Source organism: Jatropha curcas, chromosome 7 (genome assembly GCF_041381405.1).
Source record: "Jatropha curcas cultivar XTBG-Jc1 chromosome 7, XTBG_Jcur_1.0, whole genome shotgun sequence".
Taxonomy (NCBI): Eukaryota; Viridiplantae; Streptophyta; class Magnoliopsida; order Malpighiales; family Euphorbiaceae; genus Jatropha; species Jatropha curcas.
Window position 1 is genome coordinate 14417207 of NC_143157.1, and position 20880 is coordinate 14438086.

Below are 20880 nucleotides of genomic sequence, written 5' to 3' on the forward strand. Positions count from 1 at the left end.
TGTATATAATTAATATATGAAGTATGTTATGCATTTGGCTCTAACATTTAATTTAAATCCTAAATTGAATAAAATTAAAAATATATATAGTGAATAAAATAATTTTTAATTTTCATGTATAGCCTTATTATATAACATTAAAATAATTAAAATTTTATTTAGCATAATATTTAAAATAAAATTCAATTAGTCACAAATGAGGTTATTTTAGAACATTTTAAAATTCATTAAGAGCATTATCGGAAATTCCATTATTCCTTTCTCATTCCCACTTTCACATATACTATAGATAGATAGATTTACATCTATTTGAGGAGTGGTTTCTTCCAATGATGAAGGAAAGCGTCAAGGGTGGTATGTCCCCCTAACCATTCTTTTTAAAATAATCATTTATAAAAATATTAAAATTTATTATTTTACCTTTTAAAATAGTAAATTTTTTCAATTTCGCTCTCCTTAACTCTTGAATTTACTCTTGAATTTTTTTTATGCCCATTAACTTTAATTTCTGACTCATGTCGTCTTATAATAAAATATATATTCTCTTTCAATTAGATGCACTTTTGCTTTTTTGCCCATTAACTTTTCTGTTTTTAAACTATATATGTGTTGGAACCTATTGAATATCCCATATTGCACTAAGTTCAACTTCCAATCACATCCCAACAAAAATTTCATATAAAAGTGAAAACATATAACTTTCATTAAAGATGTGAAAGTCATTCATCCATCTTATCATTTTGCATTGGAAGAAAACCTCTAAATTTCTTGAATGTCTAAACTAAAGAAATATTGTTTATCACCAGATGAACAAAATATAACACTCCCTCCATACCAAAATATTTGTCCATATTTTCATTTTTAGATATCTCAAAATATATGTCCAATTGACTTGAGAGATATTTACTTTTCCTTTTACGCCCATCTTTATAATTAATTTTAAATTCTAAAAATAACCATTTTGTTTTAAAGGAGAACAATTTTAGAAAAATAAGAATATTTTGCATGACGTGACACTATAATTATTGTGCTTCTTAAACTTTATGCAAAAGTTAGCCGTACAAACGATATGGGAGAGGAGTATCTATTTTGCTATAACAATATTAATAGCTAAACCTTATCCCAAATTAGCAAGGGTTGGCTATATAAATCATTTATTTCCATTTCACTCTCTTTTTAATTAAGTCCACGCTAACATTTACGTCTACTTTTACCCTAGAACCATCATCAATGTGATATATTTTGAGGAAAACAATAAATAGCTTAAAATTTTACTTCTTCCGTCCTAAAAAGATAATTCATTTTTCCTGTTTAGTTTGTTTCAAAATATAGTCTACTTTCCCTTTTTGCATTATAGTTAATCCTTAAATTGTTTACTATACCCTTATTAAAAATTTTACCTTATTTTCAATAACCCTCATTAATTTCTTAGTTATTATTCTAATATAATAATTACTCATGTGTTATTTAAGATGGACATAATAGGAAAATTATATGAATAAAATTATCCTTTAATCATATTTCTTAATATGTGTAAAAATAGAAAGTGAACTATCTTTTTGGGACAGTGGGAGTAATAAATATTTTTTTCCCTTTTTGCCTCATTTCTTCTCATCAAAATTAAGGATGGAAGTTGGGCGAGTACCCTAAAAATTGCACTACCCACACCCAAACCGGCTTATAAATTTGAATATCCACACCCATTTCAAATTCGTTTAAAATTCCTTCTGTAATACCTATATCTAACCCATTTGAAATTTTAATACTCGCTCCCGTTTTATACCCATTTAATTAATACTTGAATTTGCTTGTAATGGATTGTGATTGGTAAGATACCACGAAAATCCACTCACCTTATATTGATGTTCGTCAAACCTAGGAAGATGGAGATGAAAATAAACAATAGAGTAGAAAATGAAAAGCATTAGTGAAATACAATTCTAAAATTCTAGTTGATTAATATTTTGAAGTAATTAATTTTTTTGGTGATATTAGAGTTTTTAATTTATAAAAGTTTTAGCACAATATTAAGCCCAATATGCATTTAAATTTTCACTTAAATTTATTATATTAAATATTTTTAAATTATATAATGGATCTTGGTAGATAGAAGGTACCAACAGCTTTAAATCTTGGTGGATAGAAGCCCAAATCTACTGTGAATAATTAATTTGATATTCATACTTATTCCAAACCCATTTAATTAATATTCAAACTTGTTTTAAATGGGTTTTTGTGGGTTGAGTACCCAAGAAAACCCACCCCGCTTATATCACTAATCAAAATGTAGAAAATCCTTCATGAATCTCTCAAAATCACTGTATGAAGAACCACCAGCATCAATAGCTTTCTCTGCTTTCCTCTTCCATTCCAAAGCCTTTTGTTTCATTTTCTTGCCGTTATCATTTTCCATCATTTCCTTAAGCAAAGCCTCAATTTCATAACTCTTCACATCTCCATTCACTTCCAAGCCAATTCCCCAACTAGTACAAGCAAATCTACAATTTGTTTGTTGCTCCGCAAAAAATGGCCAACAAATCACAGGCACGCCTCCGCAAACACTTTCCATCGAAGAATTCCACCCACAATGAGTTAAAAAAACAGCAATAGATGGGTGCGAAAGTACTTGATCTTGTGGACACCAAGTTGCTAAATATCCTCTGTCTGCAATCTCTTCAAGAAAGTCTTCATGTAATATTGCAGAATTTCCCATGACAACATCAGGTCTGATAATCCACAAAAATGGGTATTTACTATTTGCTAGTCCCCATGCAAATTCTTTTAAGTGTTGCTCCGTCATTACAGTCACAGAACCATAATTCACGTAAACAACTGAATTGGGCTCTCTTTTATTTAGCCATTCAAGACAGTTTGAGTCTTCTTTCCATAGACTTGGCCTTAACGACTTGAGTTCGGTCTCCGGCAAGCGCCTTTCGAGCAAGGTAAGTGGGCCTATTGAGTAAATGTGAGGAAACTTGGCTGAAATTGCAGCTAACACTTCATGTTCAAACTCTTCAAAAGTGTTGAAGATAATTGCAGAAGCTTTTAAGCAGTTTTCTGATTCTGATTTCAGGTAATCAAATAAGATGTCTTCAATATTTGTGGTTCTAACAAAACTTGGTATATCTTTAATGCGGATATTACTCATGCCTGGGATCCAATCTATTGGAGTATCAAGTGTGCCATCTGTAAGAAAGCTTTCATCTGAAAAGAAAAAATAAAAGAAAAGAAAAATGTTTATGTTATTATCAGGCAATCCTTCACTAATTTGAAGAGTTCATTTTGATTTTTGTTTTGGAAAACATCCATTTTCCTAAAATTTTGGGTGTTAATCCTTATATCGTTTAATGAAATTTATAAATTCGGATATTTATTTTCAAAAATAAATTAAATAATCCCTTTATTTTATTATCATTGAACTAAGTTTTCTTTTTGGCCTTTAAAACTAATTTAACATATTTCTCAGTTCTTTACTACATAATAAGAACAAAAAAACATTGCATGAAATACAAAGAAAAGTGGAAGAAGGGAAATAATAAATGGACAGAATAATAATAATAAAAAGTACCTTTAAATGGAATAATCCCTCTCTTAATAAATTCACCATATTGCAAATATCCCATAAGGCCACAGGCCGAGGCTGTCCAGAACTGAACCGCAGGTATGCCTAACATTTCTCCTGCTTTAATACAAAAACTCATGATACCATCTGAAATTATGCAGCTAACTTTAGGCACTTGAGAAGAAGAATTGAGCTTAGACAATAGCTCCAAAAAAGGAACCAGGCAATTCTTTCGGATCGAATCGCACAAAGCCGCAGGATCTTGAGTAGCATCTTTATCAGAAGGTGGCAATCCTTCAGGTATTGTTTCGAAGCGAAAATCAGGCAAGCCTTTCACAGCTTCCTGTCCTTTGGATCGAACTAGTCGGTTGTGATTGAACTCAGTGTTAACAAAGGTTATGTAGAAACCTTTTGAGTGTAAAAGCTTGGCCAATTGCATAAACGAGTTTATATGACCTTGTGCAGGGAATGGGACTAGGATTACATGAGGCTTAATAGCTCTTTCTGAATCCATCTTTAGGTACAAAGAACTGTGGCTAGTTAGTGATTTATAAGATGTTAATAACAATCCCAATTAGCTTTGGATTGAAAATATGAGGTCATCGTCATGACTTATATGTAACATACAATTTCAATTTGGTTACTACTACAGCTACCCTTTGACTCTATCTGCAAATTCTCGTTATATACTCTTAATTTTTTTATTTATATAATATTGAAGTATAAATTCTTATTTAGATTAAAATAAATATAATGAATATATTTTTTAACATGTACAATGTAACATCTAATTGTAGAGAAAATAATATTTTTGCTTTATTTAATAAAAAAATATAACTTTGTTATTAATTAATTATGTAAAATAACTAAAATTTTGTATTTACCATACTGCAAAATATTTTATAATTTCGCGATACTATAACATCAATCTAATAAATCAAGACTTGCTCTATGTAACCACAATATAAAATATAAATTTAATCTTCCCATTAATTATTTTTGTCAGGTGAAATTAAATTGAAATTTTCAATATTAATAATGCAAAAGTGATCTCGGAAAAATACAACTTAACTTTATTGCTTACTGAACTAGTCATATATATACAATTTGATAAGAAGTCAATTTATAAGCAACTGTTTAATATTAAATATAAAATAAACTCTATACAGGTAATTACTTTGACAAGTATGTAATATTTTGAACTCCATGTATTTTACATAAAATTTAAAAACAAATTATTTAAAGTTTTCAGCTCCATATAAGGATTAATGTGCAAATAACAATATTGGTAATAAAATATCCTTTCTCAAGTTTATATATATATAAATGACAGTAAATTGAAAATTTTCAAAGTCCTATATATTTATTTTTAAAAAATTATAAAAAATTAAAATCTCAAAGGTCTAATTATCTTTATATCTATTTAAAAATTATTTTAAATCATAGAAAAATGAAATTCAATAAATTTCAAAAATGTAGAATAAAATATTGAATAAGAGAACTCTTGAATTTTCTTTTTATTTCATCTTTAATATATAAAAGCTGAAAATAAAAATGATAGCAAATACGCCTAAATAGCCATTTTTCATTACTTCAAACTTTAATAGTCTATTTTAAAAAATTCAGAACATAATAAATTAAAAGAATTTAAGTTTCATTTTCAATATTTGAATTAAAGTTTTCAATTCATTTCCTACAAATCAATATCACGTGAGAACCTATAATTAAAAACATCAAAATCTGTTAATTATGAAAATCATTGGATAATAATACTGCAAGATAAAATAGAGAATATAAATATATGTATTTTCTCGACTTAAAATACTAAAATATAAGTAAAAAGGTATTCAAAAGGAAAAATGGAATCTATTTTCTCAACTTAAAGGACATAAAAAAAATATAATTAAAAGGATCTTCAAAAGTATAAATTGTCACGACCCGTTTCCATGGCCAAACCGACACTAGGGCCCACGTAAGCTTAAGGCTCTCCGAGGCCCGTACTAAGCCTGACTACCAAATTCAACTAAATTAATGTGAATCTCAAACATTAAGCCCATATTTATATTATACTTTGGCCCAATATAACATCTTATACCTTACATAGTTCGAGCCCAATTTGTAATAGACTACATTCATGTCATGAACTTCCCATTAATACATAAACTTAGGAAGATAAATAAAACATTTATGGGTACATAAATTATCATACTTATCTTATCACATGACTAGCAAAACATACGATCTACAACTGCGGAGTTTTTTAGCAGATGAAATTAAAAGATTCTTTTCTAGCTCTACCGTGAAGGGAACGGAGCTTAACTGGGACAAGAGAAATCTATTTCCTGAAAAGGTTAAACAATTAGATGTAAGTTTAAAATGAATAGTAATTATTGCACAACACATGCATTCACACGAATGTGTAAATATATCAATCTAATCATCCGACTAGTTATATGCTCACGCAGTCAGTCACACAAATGACATACCACCAACACTCACAATTATTAGCATCTTCACATAATCACATCACGTGGAAATTAGTCAGTGGCGTCACCGAAAACCCCGTCCTCACACATGGCTTGCCCTCTCATACGTGTGCACCAGGGAGACGATCCCCCATATCTGGCCGACCGGTCTAATCTGTGCTTGACCAGCCCTCTCATTGTTTTTCTATTCTCTCTTTTCTTTTCCATACCAACAGGAGGCAACCCGGTCGTCTCCGTCAAATTTAGATCCGCCGGCGCACACAACAAGAGGCCACCTTGTGGGCCACCATAAAATCAAGATTATCAGGTGCGCCCAATAAGAAGTTGTATTATCCATATCATATCATCAGATGCACACGGGGCCGATCTCCCATACGGCCAACGGTCTAGTGGACCGCCCTCACAAACCCATAGTGACTCCCTTCATCCCAACTCCACACAAACATGGCAAAACATTTTCACATCACAGCTAACCAAGCATTGAAATCAATTAAATATCATGATGCCATAGCACACTTAGATACCCATGTTCAAATGCAAATAAATAAATAAATAATATTAACAATAAATAACAATGATAAAATAAATAATAATACTGAACAATAATAATGAAAATAATTAATTAATTAAATAATTAAATGAATGATAATGATAATAAATAAATAATTAGAGCACTTTATTTATTATTATGTATCAAGTCATAGAATTAATCTAAATAAACTTATTAATTATATGTAGCCTAGGTTCTACCAAAATTTCGGCATCATTTCCCCTAAAAATTGGATTATCCACCTGTTTAGATATCAAAAATTTCATTCAATATTAACTCAATCCACACAGCCCATCCGTCGGGCAATCGATCAAATCAAATACCCATCTGCCTTCAATAATATATCACCAATCAACCATAATTTACAAATTAAAATACCTTCAACTATTCTAGGAATATTATCAATAATTCTTTGCTTAAGGTATAAACAATATCATTAAACATTTATCAAAGTTCTAGACTAAGTATTAAGAACCGACATTTCAATTAAATTACAATTTAATAAATACTTCTACTAGATAACCCAGCTCGAAACTTAAACATATAACTAAAGCTTCATAAATTTCTCCGTCTTGACTAAAAATACCACTTCTAGATATAACTAAAGAGTTTTACAATTGAATCGTTAATTTAGCAAGAATATTGCTATCAAGCAGTAACCAACACTAACCCACATAAGAGTATTGAAAATATAAATATATATACATACATCTGTTGTAACACCCCTTCCCGGTCCACCCGTTAACCCGAATGAACCGAGTCGAGACGTTACAAACTGGTTGACTAAATGTTCTGACATGCTGATGTCATAATAGTTACTGACTATTTTATAATACAGAAGTTGTTTACATTAATAATGTAATGAATATATACATAACATGATACTAGTTTACAAAATGACCTGGGCCCAACTGTGTGCCCTGTACATGCCATGAAAGGAATATAAAAAGATACACATCAAAATGAGAAGCTACCCTGAAGACTGTGCCTTCTACAGGTGAACTGTTGCAGTTGTAAGCTGACGCTCTCTAGACCAGTCTTAAAAACCTGCGAGTTAAACAGGTAACTCGCTGAGCTATACAAGCCCAGTGGATATCTCAACATAGAAAGAAGTAATTAAGCACATACACGTATAGCAAGAACCATGTAAACACAGATGGCACAAACAATCACCCGTATGATGATAATGTCATTTTACCTTGATGATCTTTCTTTCTATATATGATACTGTATGAGTCATGTAATGTTATGTCAAGATAGCGGTATGGCTCCATAAGGTTATAGTGAAACCGTAGTGATAAGTGTAAACTGTATGAATACTGTATGCTTGGCTGCTATGGCCTGTATAATCATATCCACTCAACGGCCTGTAGCCGGAGTTCCAAACTGTATGGGGCGCAGATCTGCTATTCTATGTCGCGACATAGCCTTATCTACATGGTTTCTACCTAACCTCAATGGAGCTTATTATGTACATGTCAATAATATAACACCATAACACATAAATGGTTGCATAACTTCATAGTTCATCATGTTGATTTGATTTCACATCATATGAATGCTTGTATGTTGTTTTAATCCATGTTCTTATGTTGTATTTTTGTTGTAAAATGATTGGATGCATGCATGTTGAGCAAAGGAATGTAATTACATAGCAAATGAAAGGCAAAAGAGTGTCACAGCATAAGTCGCGAGCGCGCCTTGCAACATCGCGAGCGCGAGAATCGCGACTGAGAGTCAGAGGGTTTCTGGCTCAAGTCGCGACCGCGTATGTGAAAGTCGCGAGCGCGACTTGTGCATCCTGAGAGTCAGTGTGTTTCTGGCTGAAGTCGCGACCGCGCAACACAAGTCGCGAGCGCGAGATGAAGTCGCGAGCGCGCTTGTGTGATTCGCGAGCGCGAGATGCGCACACTGAGAGTCAGAGAGCTTCTGGCCAAAGTCGCGACCACGCATGTGATCCTCGCGAGCGCGAGTTGTGCAATTGAGAGTCAGAGAGCTACCTGACTCAAGTCGCGAGCGCGCAATGGGAAGTCGCGAGCGCGACGTGCTTTCCAACATGCGCGAGCGCGCGACGTGATTCTGTGCAGTCTGTATTCTTTTGGCCATAACTCTCAATAGCTACCTCCAAATTGAGTGATTCAAAAACGCGTGTAAAGCTAACACAGAAAGGAACAAATAACTCTTCTATGACAATTCCTAATTCCATCATTAAATGGGTTCAAAATCAAGATGAAGTTGCTGGTAACATTTCCAGCAAACTCTGTTTCCACTTCATATATTCATCCCCTGTTTTCACATCATATCCAATCTTCTCACTCAACAATAAGCAACATATCATCTCACTAGCAACACACCACACAATTTACATGCAAAGAAACTAGTAAACAACATGAGATATCAAACCTTGACGTCAAAAAGCTTGAACTCTGTTTCAGCTTCTCTTCTCTGCAACTTTTGAACTTTCTTCTCCTATACACAAGAATTCTCATAACTCATCTCCAATATCACTAAATGAAATAGGAAATAACATCACACTTCAAGGAATTTTACTTACTTGAAGTTGACTTAATGCTTCACTATGTTGACAATTGAAAGAAAATGGGCGGGACAAGTAAGAAGAGAAGGAGAAACGTGAAAATGGGAAAGTGAGTTGATAAGAACGGGTAGTCTCTAGATGAAATGACTTGGCTGTATAACCTCTCTAATTGGCACCTCAAGTGTACAAAGGCTACAACTTAATACCCAAGCTGTATATTTTAATGCAAACAAGTCCTAACCTTTATTTGCAAATAAGTCCACTTCTAATCTCTTTCTACCCCAACCAGGTTTGGTTCAATCCAACTCAACTCAACTCACTAGGATGTTACATCTGTTTCCATACCAATTATTTAAAATGGTACGAAGTACCCAAAATAGCTACTGCCCCCAAGAAAAATATATTTTCCTTAAACTTAAAGCTCATATCGCATTAAGAACTTGGTTTATGACTTCGCATACTCATCCGAATATAGGAATCATTTGTATACCGATTTCAAGAGCAAAAATTCAAAATTGCTATTCACGTTCACCTAAGCAGTAGCTAGGTATATAAATTTCTACAATAGCTCCAAGTATTAGCAAATAATAATTGTTGTCATAATCATGCTATACTCATTCTTAAACTAAGATTACCTTAATCACACTAACATATTCACCAAAATATGTTTTAAATAAAGTTAGCAAGAAATTAATTTAAATTTTCTAAAATATTTATATGAACAGTGTATCTAAGCCTTTATTCTACAGTAATTCAATTAGCACATCAAATCGTATAACTATACTCAATGAATTCATGAAAAATATATTGAAAAAGGGTCAACAATCACTTTACCTGGGTATGGAATCAAAGTCCGATTCTGCCGTCGTCAACTTGGCCGGAGAAGGGAGCCATGGCGTGCGATGAAGAGCTGACGACGAGAAGAGAGCCGACTTCACCGGCTGGTGGCTAAGGGTGGCCATATTACGGTTTTGGGAACCGGAACCGTCGGTTAGAACCAGTTCCCAACCGTAACCGTAACTGGTTCGAACCGGAACCGGTCCGAACCGGAATTGGAACCGGAGATTTTCAGTTCGATTTCGGTTCCAGATTTGTGGAACCGCAAACCGGTAGTTCCACAAAATCGGTCGGAACCGGATTGGAACCGCCGGTTCGAACCGGCGGTTCTAGCCGTTAGAAACTGTCATTTTTTTTTTTTAATTTTATTGTGAAATCTCTAAACCCCAAGAGGATACGTAGGTAACTTAATTTTTTTTTTAAAAAAAAAATCAATTTCAAGCCCTTTTTTTAAAAAAAATTATATCCAAACTTTTTTAAACAAAAAATAAATTCAGTTGAAGAATTTTTTTAAAAAAAATAATTAAGTTGAAGTCTTTAAAAAAATAAATTTAATTGAACCATTTTTTAATTTTTTACATGTATTTTTTTTACAAATAACTTTCACAAATTTATTAAATTTTGAAAACCGGTCTTCAAAATTTAAAATTTAAAATTATGCAATTTGCCGGAAAACCGATCGGAACCGTCAGTTTTGACACCGTACTAGAATCAGAACCTAAATTTTCGGTTCGATTCCGATTTCAGTTTTTTTTGAAATTGAAACCGCCGGTTCCGGAACCGTCGATTCTGGAACCGTGGCCACCCCTACTGGTGGCTGGTCTTGCCAGAAAGTGCAAAGAAAATGGGTAATGAGACTGTCCCGATCGCAACCACAGTCGCAGTTTCCCCCGGTTGCTGCGTCAGCCCAAACAGGAAGAGAGAGAGAATGGCGAGAAAGAGAGCTAGAGCTTCACCATCGACTAGAGAGTGCCCGTAGTTGGTTGCTTGCACTGGAGTCGCCGGAGATCGAGGAACTGGAGACCAGATTTCTCGATTGAGCGAAATCGCAGCTCTCTTGTGATAGCTACGCTAGCTGCGCTAGCCGGAAATAGTAGAGGAGATGGAGAGAGCGACGGCAGCGGTAGGAGGCGGTGGCATTGGCTATGAACGAAAAAGAAAGGGGAGGGGAGGCTGTGGTGGGCACTCAAGAGGAAAGGAAGAAGAGAAGAAGAGAAAAGAAAGAAAGTGGTCGGTTCTAGATCATTCCGGTTCGATTCGAATTGGTTTAGTCTGATTCAATGATTCGGCTCGATTTTTGCTTGGTTTGTAGGTTTTTCAATTGGTTTTCAGATTATTCGTGTGGTATTCGAAAAATCAATTTGATTTCTGGGTCTGGTTTGATTTATTTTTAATTATTTTACTTAAGTTCCGTAAATTTTCTTCATTTACTCAATAATAATAAAAATATTAATAGTAACGATATTTGATTTTAACTGCTTCATATTATTTCTCAAAAATTTTTAACTGTTCTCAAATCGAAAATTCCGACAATATATTTGGGCTTGGGCCCAACTCGCAAAACTTTGGACCCAAATTAAAATTTTTTGGTGTTTATAGCCCATATAGTCGAAAATCGAGATTTTTGATTTAATAAAATTCGAAAGTTTCGAAAATAAAAATTCAGGGTATTTCATAAATGAACATATTTTCTCCACATAGACTGCATTAAATATCTAACTAAAAGGATATTATTAGGAATTTTAAACTAAACTAAAGCTAGTAATAGGAAATCATATTATTCCCGCATTTATATATAGTTTAGAAATTATAGATATATAGATATCTCAGAGTGCTATAATATATACACCTTTTCTGTTTATAGAAGAAAATCATCTAATCAATTTTACAGGAATTGAATATGAATATAATATGATATAGTGACAATCAATATTTAGAAAAAAAGAAAAAAAATTAAAATGTTGCCTTTATAAATAAAAATATTGAAAAACTTAGACATAGATAAATAGATAGTAAAATAAAAAAATTTAAAACTTTTAAAGTGATATATATATATATATATATATATATATATATATATATATATATTGGTGTAAACCACTGATATCCGACTCTATTACCAGGGACCGCCTAATCCGGCTCGGGACTTAGTAATAGTTAAGGCTCTTCGCGCTCTCCATGTAAGTGTGTTTAGTGGGTATGTATGTGTGTGTGTGTATGTGTGTGTGTGTGTATATATATATATATATATATAACGTGTGAAACGATATTTTTTTATAGATATTTTTTTTGCATTTTAAAGTTTATTTTAAAATTAGGATAATAATCTGTTTTTCTGAAAAAATTATGTCACGACCCGATTCCATGGGCCGGACCGGCACTAGGGCCCAGGTAAGCTTAAGGCCCCCGAGACCCGTAGTAAGCCTGAAACACTAAAAATTTATTATCTCAATATAATTTTAAACATTCAGCCCATATTATTATGAAAGATAAACCTCAATATTTTATTATTTCTCGGCCCAAGTTTATCTTCTACAGCATTCTATAGTTCGAGCCCCATTTACAATATAACACATTTTTAATATGGGCTTACAGAATTATTTTGTCTATGTTAATTTACAGCTAAATATATGTAAATTCTACAACTGCGGAGTCACTAACTGTTTGTTATACATAGCTTCTTATACATATAATTACATAGCAAAACAATTATGGCACTGGGAAAACTTCTTAATAATCCTGCGGCGAAGAAAACATAGCTTAACCCGAATTAAAGAGAAACTACTTCCTGAAAAATTTAAGCAAGACATGTGAGTTTTCTAAGGAGTAATAATTATTACACAACACACGCAGTCATACAAATGTGTACACATATTAATCTAGTCATCCGACTAGTTATATGCTCACGCAGCCAGTCACACAAATGGCATATCATCAGCACTCACAATCATAAACATCTTCATATAATCACATCACGTGGAAATTAGTCAGTGGCGCCACCTGAAACCCCAACGAGCCGTCCTCACGCATGGCTCGCCCTCTCATACATGTGCACCAGGGAGCCGATCCCCCATACGGCCAACTGGTCTAATCCTCACTGACCAGTCCTCTCATTATTTTTCCATTCTCTCGTTTCTTTTCCATACCAACAGGAGGCAACCCGGTGGTCTCCATCCAATCTAGATCATCAAGTGCTCACAACAGGAGGCCACCCTGCGGGCTACAATCAAATCTAGATTATCAGGTGCGCAACAACAAGAAGCCATCCTGTGAATTTCCATATAATTTATATCATCAGGTGCACAAGGGGGGCCGATCTCCCATTTTCCCGGCCGACGGTCAAATATCAAATCATAATCGGATCCATATCACAGACCGTCCTCACAAACCCATGGTGGTCCACTTCATCCTAATTCCACACAAACAAGGCACAACATATTCACAGCACAGGTAATCAAACAATGCAATCAAATGCAGACATATTGATCAGTTGAGCATCATAATGCAATGCACAATTAGGCATTCATTCTTAATTACAATTAAATAATTAAATAAATAATATTAACAACAACAAAGATAAAATAAATAATAATAATAATAATAATAATAATAATAATAATAATAAACAATGATAATCAAAATGAATAAATAATTGAATAATTAAATAAATAATAATGATAATCATAAAATAATTAGAGCACTATATTTATTATGTATTAAGTTATAGAATTAATCTAAATAAATTTATTAATTATGTTATTACTTAAAACTAGTCTAATTTCTATTGAAATTTCGGCAGCACCTCCCCTAAAAATTGGACTATCCACCTGTTTAGATAACACAGTATTATTATATATTTATCAATCAATGCACACAGCCCATCCGTCGGGCAATCAATCAACTTAATTCCCATCCTCCTTCAATAGCAACGTCATAGCTAACAAACCATTGAAATCGTCTGTCCATTGTACATTACTTGTATATATATATATATATATATATATATATACATACATACGCCCCTCTAATACAACACAAAAACTCAGATGATTGATGCCAACTTGCAGAAATAAAAGTTTTCTATGTCCAAATCATGGATTAAACATTAACTAACTATTCCTATCGAAATCAAATTTATAACTTCAATGTACTATACTAGTTTACAATTTTCCAGAAATAAATAAATTGAAATAATTGCTGCCAAATTAAAAGTTTAGGCTTCATGGTTAAATTTTCACGCTTTACTCACTAGCTAACTCACTACCCTACAAGAACTTAATTTACAACTTCAAATACCCATCCCTAACATTATAATTCAAAGAACCAATGCTAATTTAAATTAAATTTTAATGTATACACCTACTAAGTAACTCAACTCAACTTTAAACATATACCAACTAAAGCTTCATAAATTTCTTCACCATGACATAAAGATATAATTTCTAGTCTATGGCAAGGTCTAAAATCGAATCATTTATTTAGCAAGAATATAGCTATCAAGCAATAACCAATAATAACCAACATTAATATTTAAAATAGTTCGTATGTTAGTTTATCTAAAATGACAACAATTATTTAAAATAGTTGTTGCCCAACAACCAATCTCTTGTTTCTCCTTTTCATCTCCTCCATCTTTCTTCTTCTTGCTGTTTGATTTATTTTCAAAAGTTTTTACCTTTATAGGGTCAGGACCCAAACCCATCTCTAATATGAATCAAAAAGCTCAAAAACTAATCAAGACAGAGAAAACCCATTTCAAGACATCTTAGTTGAATCATTTGAACCCATCAAAAAGAAAAAAAAACAATGGATCACAAGTAAACACCAGTAATACCCAGTTTGTGAAGTTTAGTCAAAAGGAGCTTTGAGATAGAGAAGGTGGTGCTTGAGAAAGAGGGAAAGTGTTCAAGAACGAGCAGTGCAGGCAGTTTGAAACAGAGAAAAAGGGCAGATCGGGCAAGAGAGACGGGGAGATTGGTCATAACAGTAACATTGGCATATTCTCGGACAAGAAATCATATGAAAAAAAAATATATATAAATGGATATATTTATTACTAGTTTAGAGAAAAACATTTGGGTCCTTGTATCTTATAAATGGATATGAACCTTGTATCTTATTATATTTGCAGGAGTTTTCACTAATACATCATTTGTTAATTCTACGAGACCAATGAACCAGATAAAATTGTGGGCATGATATTGGATAGCGTTTCTATATAAGAATTCGATTTATAGCTTCCATATATAATTTTTATATCAAAAATCTCCAAGCTAATTCTCATGAACAGCAGTTAGGGATTCAATTCTCCATAAGAATTGGTTTATGAGCAAATCCTTTAATTTAAATTTGAAAGGGATCACATATCATCGAGAGGAAGGTTGAAAAATCCCTCACCTTGTCGCCAAAAACATGCCAGAAATCATAGATTTCAAGGTAAGAGGATCGGCAGCGTCATCCCTGTCCAAGTGCTGCTTCTTTCGTCGCTAGCTTTGCTGAACCCGCCGAGAGAGAAGGAGAGAAAGAGACGAGAGCTTCGTCATCGACGAGGCGAAGCTGGACTTGACTGAAGAGAGCTGCAGTCGTCGGAAGATCGGAGAAGTGAGTTGCGACGCTACTTCCCGATCGAGTCTCCTGTGATAACTGCGTTCGCCAGAAACGAAATGAGGGAGAGAAGGAATGCCGGAACTGCTGCGGCGAGGAGGCGACGACGAGGAGGCGCTGGTCTCAGGCGGTCGGAAAAATGAGAGGAGGAGAAGGGGAGGGTGGGTCGCGCGCTTGGTGCTGGCGCAAGAAGAAGGGAAAAAAAAGAAAAAGAAAAGAAAGAAAAGAAAAGAAAGAAAAAAAAAATCTTGGGGCTTCTAGACCATTCCGGTTCGATTCAAACCGGTTTGGTCTAATTTCAATGATTCGGCTCGACTTGCTTGGTTTTCGAGTTTTCGAATTGGTTTGCGGGTCCAGTTTAGCAATAATAAAATACTAGCTGGTATAATTTCATTGGTTGAAATAAAAAATTTAGTTTTTAAATGAAAATTCTACGAAATTAAATTTTCGGGTCGTTTCAATCTTCCCCCCTTATAAAAATTCGTCCTCGAATTTTAGAGATGAGCAAGAAATAGGAATGCAACTAGAAAAGAAAGCATGTAAGGATATTTAACAAACAAATTATCATTTGATTGGCATCCACGAATAAATGAATGAAAGGTTTCATTATAACTCAAAATGTATTCGTTCAACCATCTATTACATTTATTGTCACTTGATTAAAACTCACAGGAAACTTAAGTCTATTACTATGACCTCGAATTTCTATTGCCAACAATCCTATACTCCAAATTTAGTAGCAACTCAACTTCTGTACCCGAAATTGCCTACCTGACCATTCCAACATTCGTGTTTCTATCTTGACTGCGAACTACCTACTTACCTATAGCATTGTTATCATTATCATTACCACCCCTTTATCTTATCCCACCGGCCCTGTGATATAAATAGACAATTTTTCAAAAATAATTTTTCTATATAAATAATCAATTTTCAATTTATTTATCATAACACAATTTGAATTCAAAATAAGAATGGGGTTTTAAATTTAAATATCAATATCAAGTAAATAAAACAATAAAAAGAAATTCTAAAGAAATTCAGTAGCCGAACTGAATACTAAAATACCGATTTCTAATCACCCAAAATTCATCAACCCACCATACAATTAGAAAACCTACTTATTCTCTATACTATCCTGTTCACTGATAGGAATAGAGTTCACATGAAAAGTAGTGTACTGGGTGATCAGGCCAATCCACTACCATCAGGTATTACTCTATTCCCTAGCTTAAGGGTTGATAATTGCTTTAGCCCCTACAGGTATTGTGATGAGTTCATCCTACTATCCATTACTTTCACTCTAATCCTCAATTAGTTCTTCTATAGTTTATGGATCTTCACAATAGGTGTGGGTTTTCCCACCCCATAGGGTCTAGTGCGTCCACCATCCCTGGAGAGGGAAATCACAAAGTTTCCTTCCTTATGTTGGTTACGGCCGATCCCAACATAAAGAAATTTCCTATACTCCGCAGTTGTGTCTTAAAACCCTAACCTAAGCTCTGATACCAACTTTGTCACGACCCGATTCCATGGGCCGGACCGGCACTAGGGCCCAGGTAAGCTTAAGGCCCCCGAGACCCGTAGTAAGCCTGAAACACTAAAAATTTATTATCTCAATATAATTTTAAACATTCAGCCCATATTATTATGAAAGATAAACCTCAATATTTTATTATTTCTCGGCCCAAGTTTATCTTCTACAGCATTCTATAGTTCGAGCCCCATTTACAATATAACACATTTTTAATATGGGCTTACAGAATTATTTTGTCTATGTTAATTTACAGCTAAATATATGTAAATTCTACAACTGCGGAGTCACTAACTGTTTGTTATACATAGCTTCTTATACATATAATTACATAGCAAAACAATTATGGCACTGGGAAAACTTCTTAATAATCCTGCGGCGAAGAAAACATAGCTTAACCCGAATTAAAGAGAAACTACTTCCTGAAAAATTTAAGCAAGACATGTGAGTTTTCTAAGGAGTAATAATTATTACACAACACACGCAGTCATACAAATGTGTACACATATTAATCTAGTCATCCGACTAGTTATATGCTCACGCAGCCAGTCACACAAATGGCATATCATCAGCACTCACAATCATAAACATCTTCATATAATCACATCACGTGGAAATTAGTCAGTGGCGCCACCTGAAACCCCAACGAGCCGTCCTCACGCATGGCTCGCCCTCTCATACATGTGCACCAGGGAGCCGATCCCCCATACGGCCAACTGGTCTAATCCTCACTGACCAGTCCTCTCATTATTTTTCCATTCTCTCGTTTCTTTTCCATACCAACAGGAGGCAACCCGGTGGTCTCCATCCAATCTAGATCATCAAGTGCTCACAACAGGAGGCCACCCTGCGGGCTACAATCAAATCTAGATTATCAGGTGCGCAACAACAAGAAGCCATCCTGTGAATTTCCATATAATTTATATCATCAGGTGCACAAGGGGGGCCGATCTCCCATTTTCCCGGCCGACGGTCAAATATCAAATCATAATCGGATCCATATCACAGACCGTCCTCACAAACCCATGGTGGTCCACTTCATCCTAATTCCACACAAACAAGGCACAACATATTCACAGCACAGGTAATCAAACAATGCAATCAAATGCAGACATATTGATCAGTTGAGCATCATAATGCAATGCACAATTAGGCATTCATTCTTAATTACAATTAAATAATTAAATAAATAATATTAACAACAACAAAGATAAAATAAATAATAATAATAATAATAATAATAATAATAATAATAATAATAAACAATGATAATCAAAATGAATAAATAATTGAATAATTAAATAAATAATAATGATAATCATAAAATAATTAGAGCACTATATTTATTATGTATTAAGTTATAGAATTAATCTAAATAAATTTATTAATTATGTTATTACTTAAAACTAGTCTAATTTCTATTGAAATTTCGGCAGCACCTCCCCTAAAAATTGGACTATCCACCTGTTTAGATAACACAGTATTATTATATATTTATCAATCAATGCACACAGCCCATCCGTCGGGCAATCAATCAACTTAATTCCCATCCTCCTTCAATAGCAACGTCATAGCTAACAAACCATTGAAATCGTCTGTCCATTGTACATTACTTGTATATATATATATATATATATATATATATATACATACATACGCCCCTCTAATACAACACAAAAACTCAGATGATTGATGCCAACTTGCAGAAATAAAAGTTTTCTATGTCCAAATCATGGATTAAACATTAACTAACTATTCCTATCGAAATCAAATTTATAACTTCAATGTACTATACTAGTTTACAATTTTCCAGAAATAAATAAATTGAAATAATTGCTGCCAAATTAAAAGTTTAGGCTTCATGGTTAAATTTTCACGCTTTACTCACTAGCTAACTCACTACCCTACAAGAACTTAATTTACAACTTCAAATACCCATCCCTAACATTATAATTCAAAGAACCAATGCTAATTTAAATTAAATTTTAATGTATACACCTACTAAGTAACTCAACTCAACTTTAAACATATACCAACTAAAGCTTCATAAATTTCTTCACCATGACATAAAGATATAATTTCTAGTCTATGGCAAGGTCTAAAATCGAATCATTTATTTAGCAAGAATATAGCTATCAAGCAATAACCAATAATAACCAACATTAATATTTAAAATAGTTCGTATGTTAGTTTATCTAAAATGACAACAATTATTTAAAATAGTTGTTGCCCAACAACCAATCTCTTGTTTCTCCTTTTCATCTCCTCCATCTTTCTTCTTCTTGCTGTTTGATTTATTTTCAAAAGTTTTTACCTTTATAGGGTCAGGACCCAAACCCATCTCTAATATGAATCAAAAAGCTCAAAAACTAATCAAGACAGAGAAAACCCATTTCAAGACATCTTAGTTGAATCATTTGAACCCATCAAAAAGAAAAAAAAACAATGGATCACAAGTAAACACCAGTAATACCCAGTTTGTGAAGTTTAGTCAAAAGGAGCTTTGAGATAGAGAAGGTGGTGCTTGAGAAAGAGGGAAAGTGTTCAAGAACGAGCAGTGCAGGCAGTTTGAAACAGAGAAAAAGGGCAGATCGGGCAAGAGAGACGGGGAGATTGGTCATAACAGTAACATTGGCATATTCTCGGACAAGAAATCATATGAAAAAAAAATATATATAAATGGATATATTTATTACTAGTTTAGAGAAAAACATTTGGGTCCTTGTATCTTATAAATGGATATGAACCTTGTATCTTATTATATTTGCAGGAGTTTTCACTAATACATCATTTGTTAATTCTACGAGACCAATGAACCAGATAAAATTGTGGGCATGATATTGGATAGCGTTTCTATATAAGAATTCGATTTATAGCTTCCATATATAATTTTTATATCAAAAATCTCCAAGCTAATTCTCATGAACAGCAGTTAGGGATTCAATTCTCCATAAGAATTGGTTTATGAGCAAATCCTTTAATTTAAATTTGAAAGGGATCACATATCATCGAGAGGAAGGTTGAAAAATCCCTCACCTTGTCGCCAAAAACATGCCAGAAATCATAGATTTCAAGGTAAGAGGATCGGCAGCGTCATCCCTGTCCAAGTGCTGCTTCTTTCGTCGCTAGCTTTGCTGAACCCGCCGAGAGAGAAGGAGAGAAAGAGACGAGAGCTTCGTCATCGACGAGGCGAAGCTGGACTTGACTGAAGAGAGCTGCAGTCGTCGGAAGATCGGAGAAGTGAGTTGCGACGCTACTTCCCGATCGAGTCTCCTGTGATAACTGCGTTCGCCAGAAACGAAATGAGGGAGAGAAGGAATGCCGGAACTGCTGCGGCGAGGAGGCGACGACGAGGAGGCGCTGGTCTCAGGCGGTCGGAAAAATGAGAGGAGGAGAAGGGGAGGGTGGGTCGCGCGCTTGGTGCTGGCGCAAGAAGAAGGGAAAAAAAAGAAAAAGAAAAGAAAGAAAAGAAAAGAAAGAAAAAAAAAATCTTGGGGCTTCTAGACCATTCCGGTTCGATTCAAACCGGTTTGGTCTAATTTCAATGATTCGGCTCGACTTGCTTGGTTTTCGAGTTTTCGAATTGGTTTGCGGGTCCAGTTTAGCAATAATAAAATACTAGCTGGTATAATTTCATTGGTTGAAATAAAAAATTTAGTTTTTAAATGAAAATTCTACGAAATTAAATTTTCGGGTCGTTTCAATTAATTTCCTAATTAATTAATCAGTGAAATTCGGTTAGCATAATATGTTTAAAAAATAATATTAAAA

The 20880-nt window shown here is 33.7% G+C and overlaps 1 protein-coding gene across 1 annotated transcript; it reads right to left on the reverse strand.

The window, feature by feature from the left end:
- Positions 1–2039: 2039 nt before the first annotated feature.
- On the reverse strand, positions 2040–4092 carry LOC105638550 (linamarin synthase 2). Its single transcript, XM_089723655.1, has 2 exons — positions 3569–4092; positions 2040–3204 (listed from the first exon to the last, which is right to left on the reverse strand). The coding sequence occupies exons 1-2, from the start codon at positions 4074–4076 to the stop codon at positions 2276–2278; spliced, it is 1437 nt and encodes a 478-aa protein (XP_089579781.1). The 5' UTR covers positions 4077–4092; the 3' UTR covers positions 2040–2275.
- Positions 4093–20880: the final 16788 nt, after the last annotated feature.

Excerpts from the sequence above, each read along its gene's own strand:
- LOC105638550 (XM_089723655.1), bottom strand. The coding sequence starts at position 4,076 with ATGGATTCAGAAAGAGCTATTAAGCCTCATGTAATCCTAGTCCCATTC. Across the intron at positions 3,205-3,568 it reads AGGGATTATTCCATTTAAAG|ATGAAAGCTTTCTTACAGAT; the intron begins GTACTTTTTATT and ends TTTTCTTTTCAG.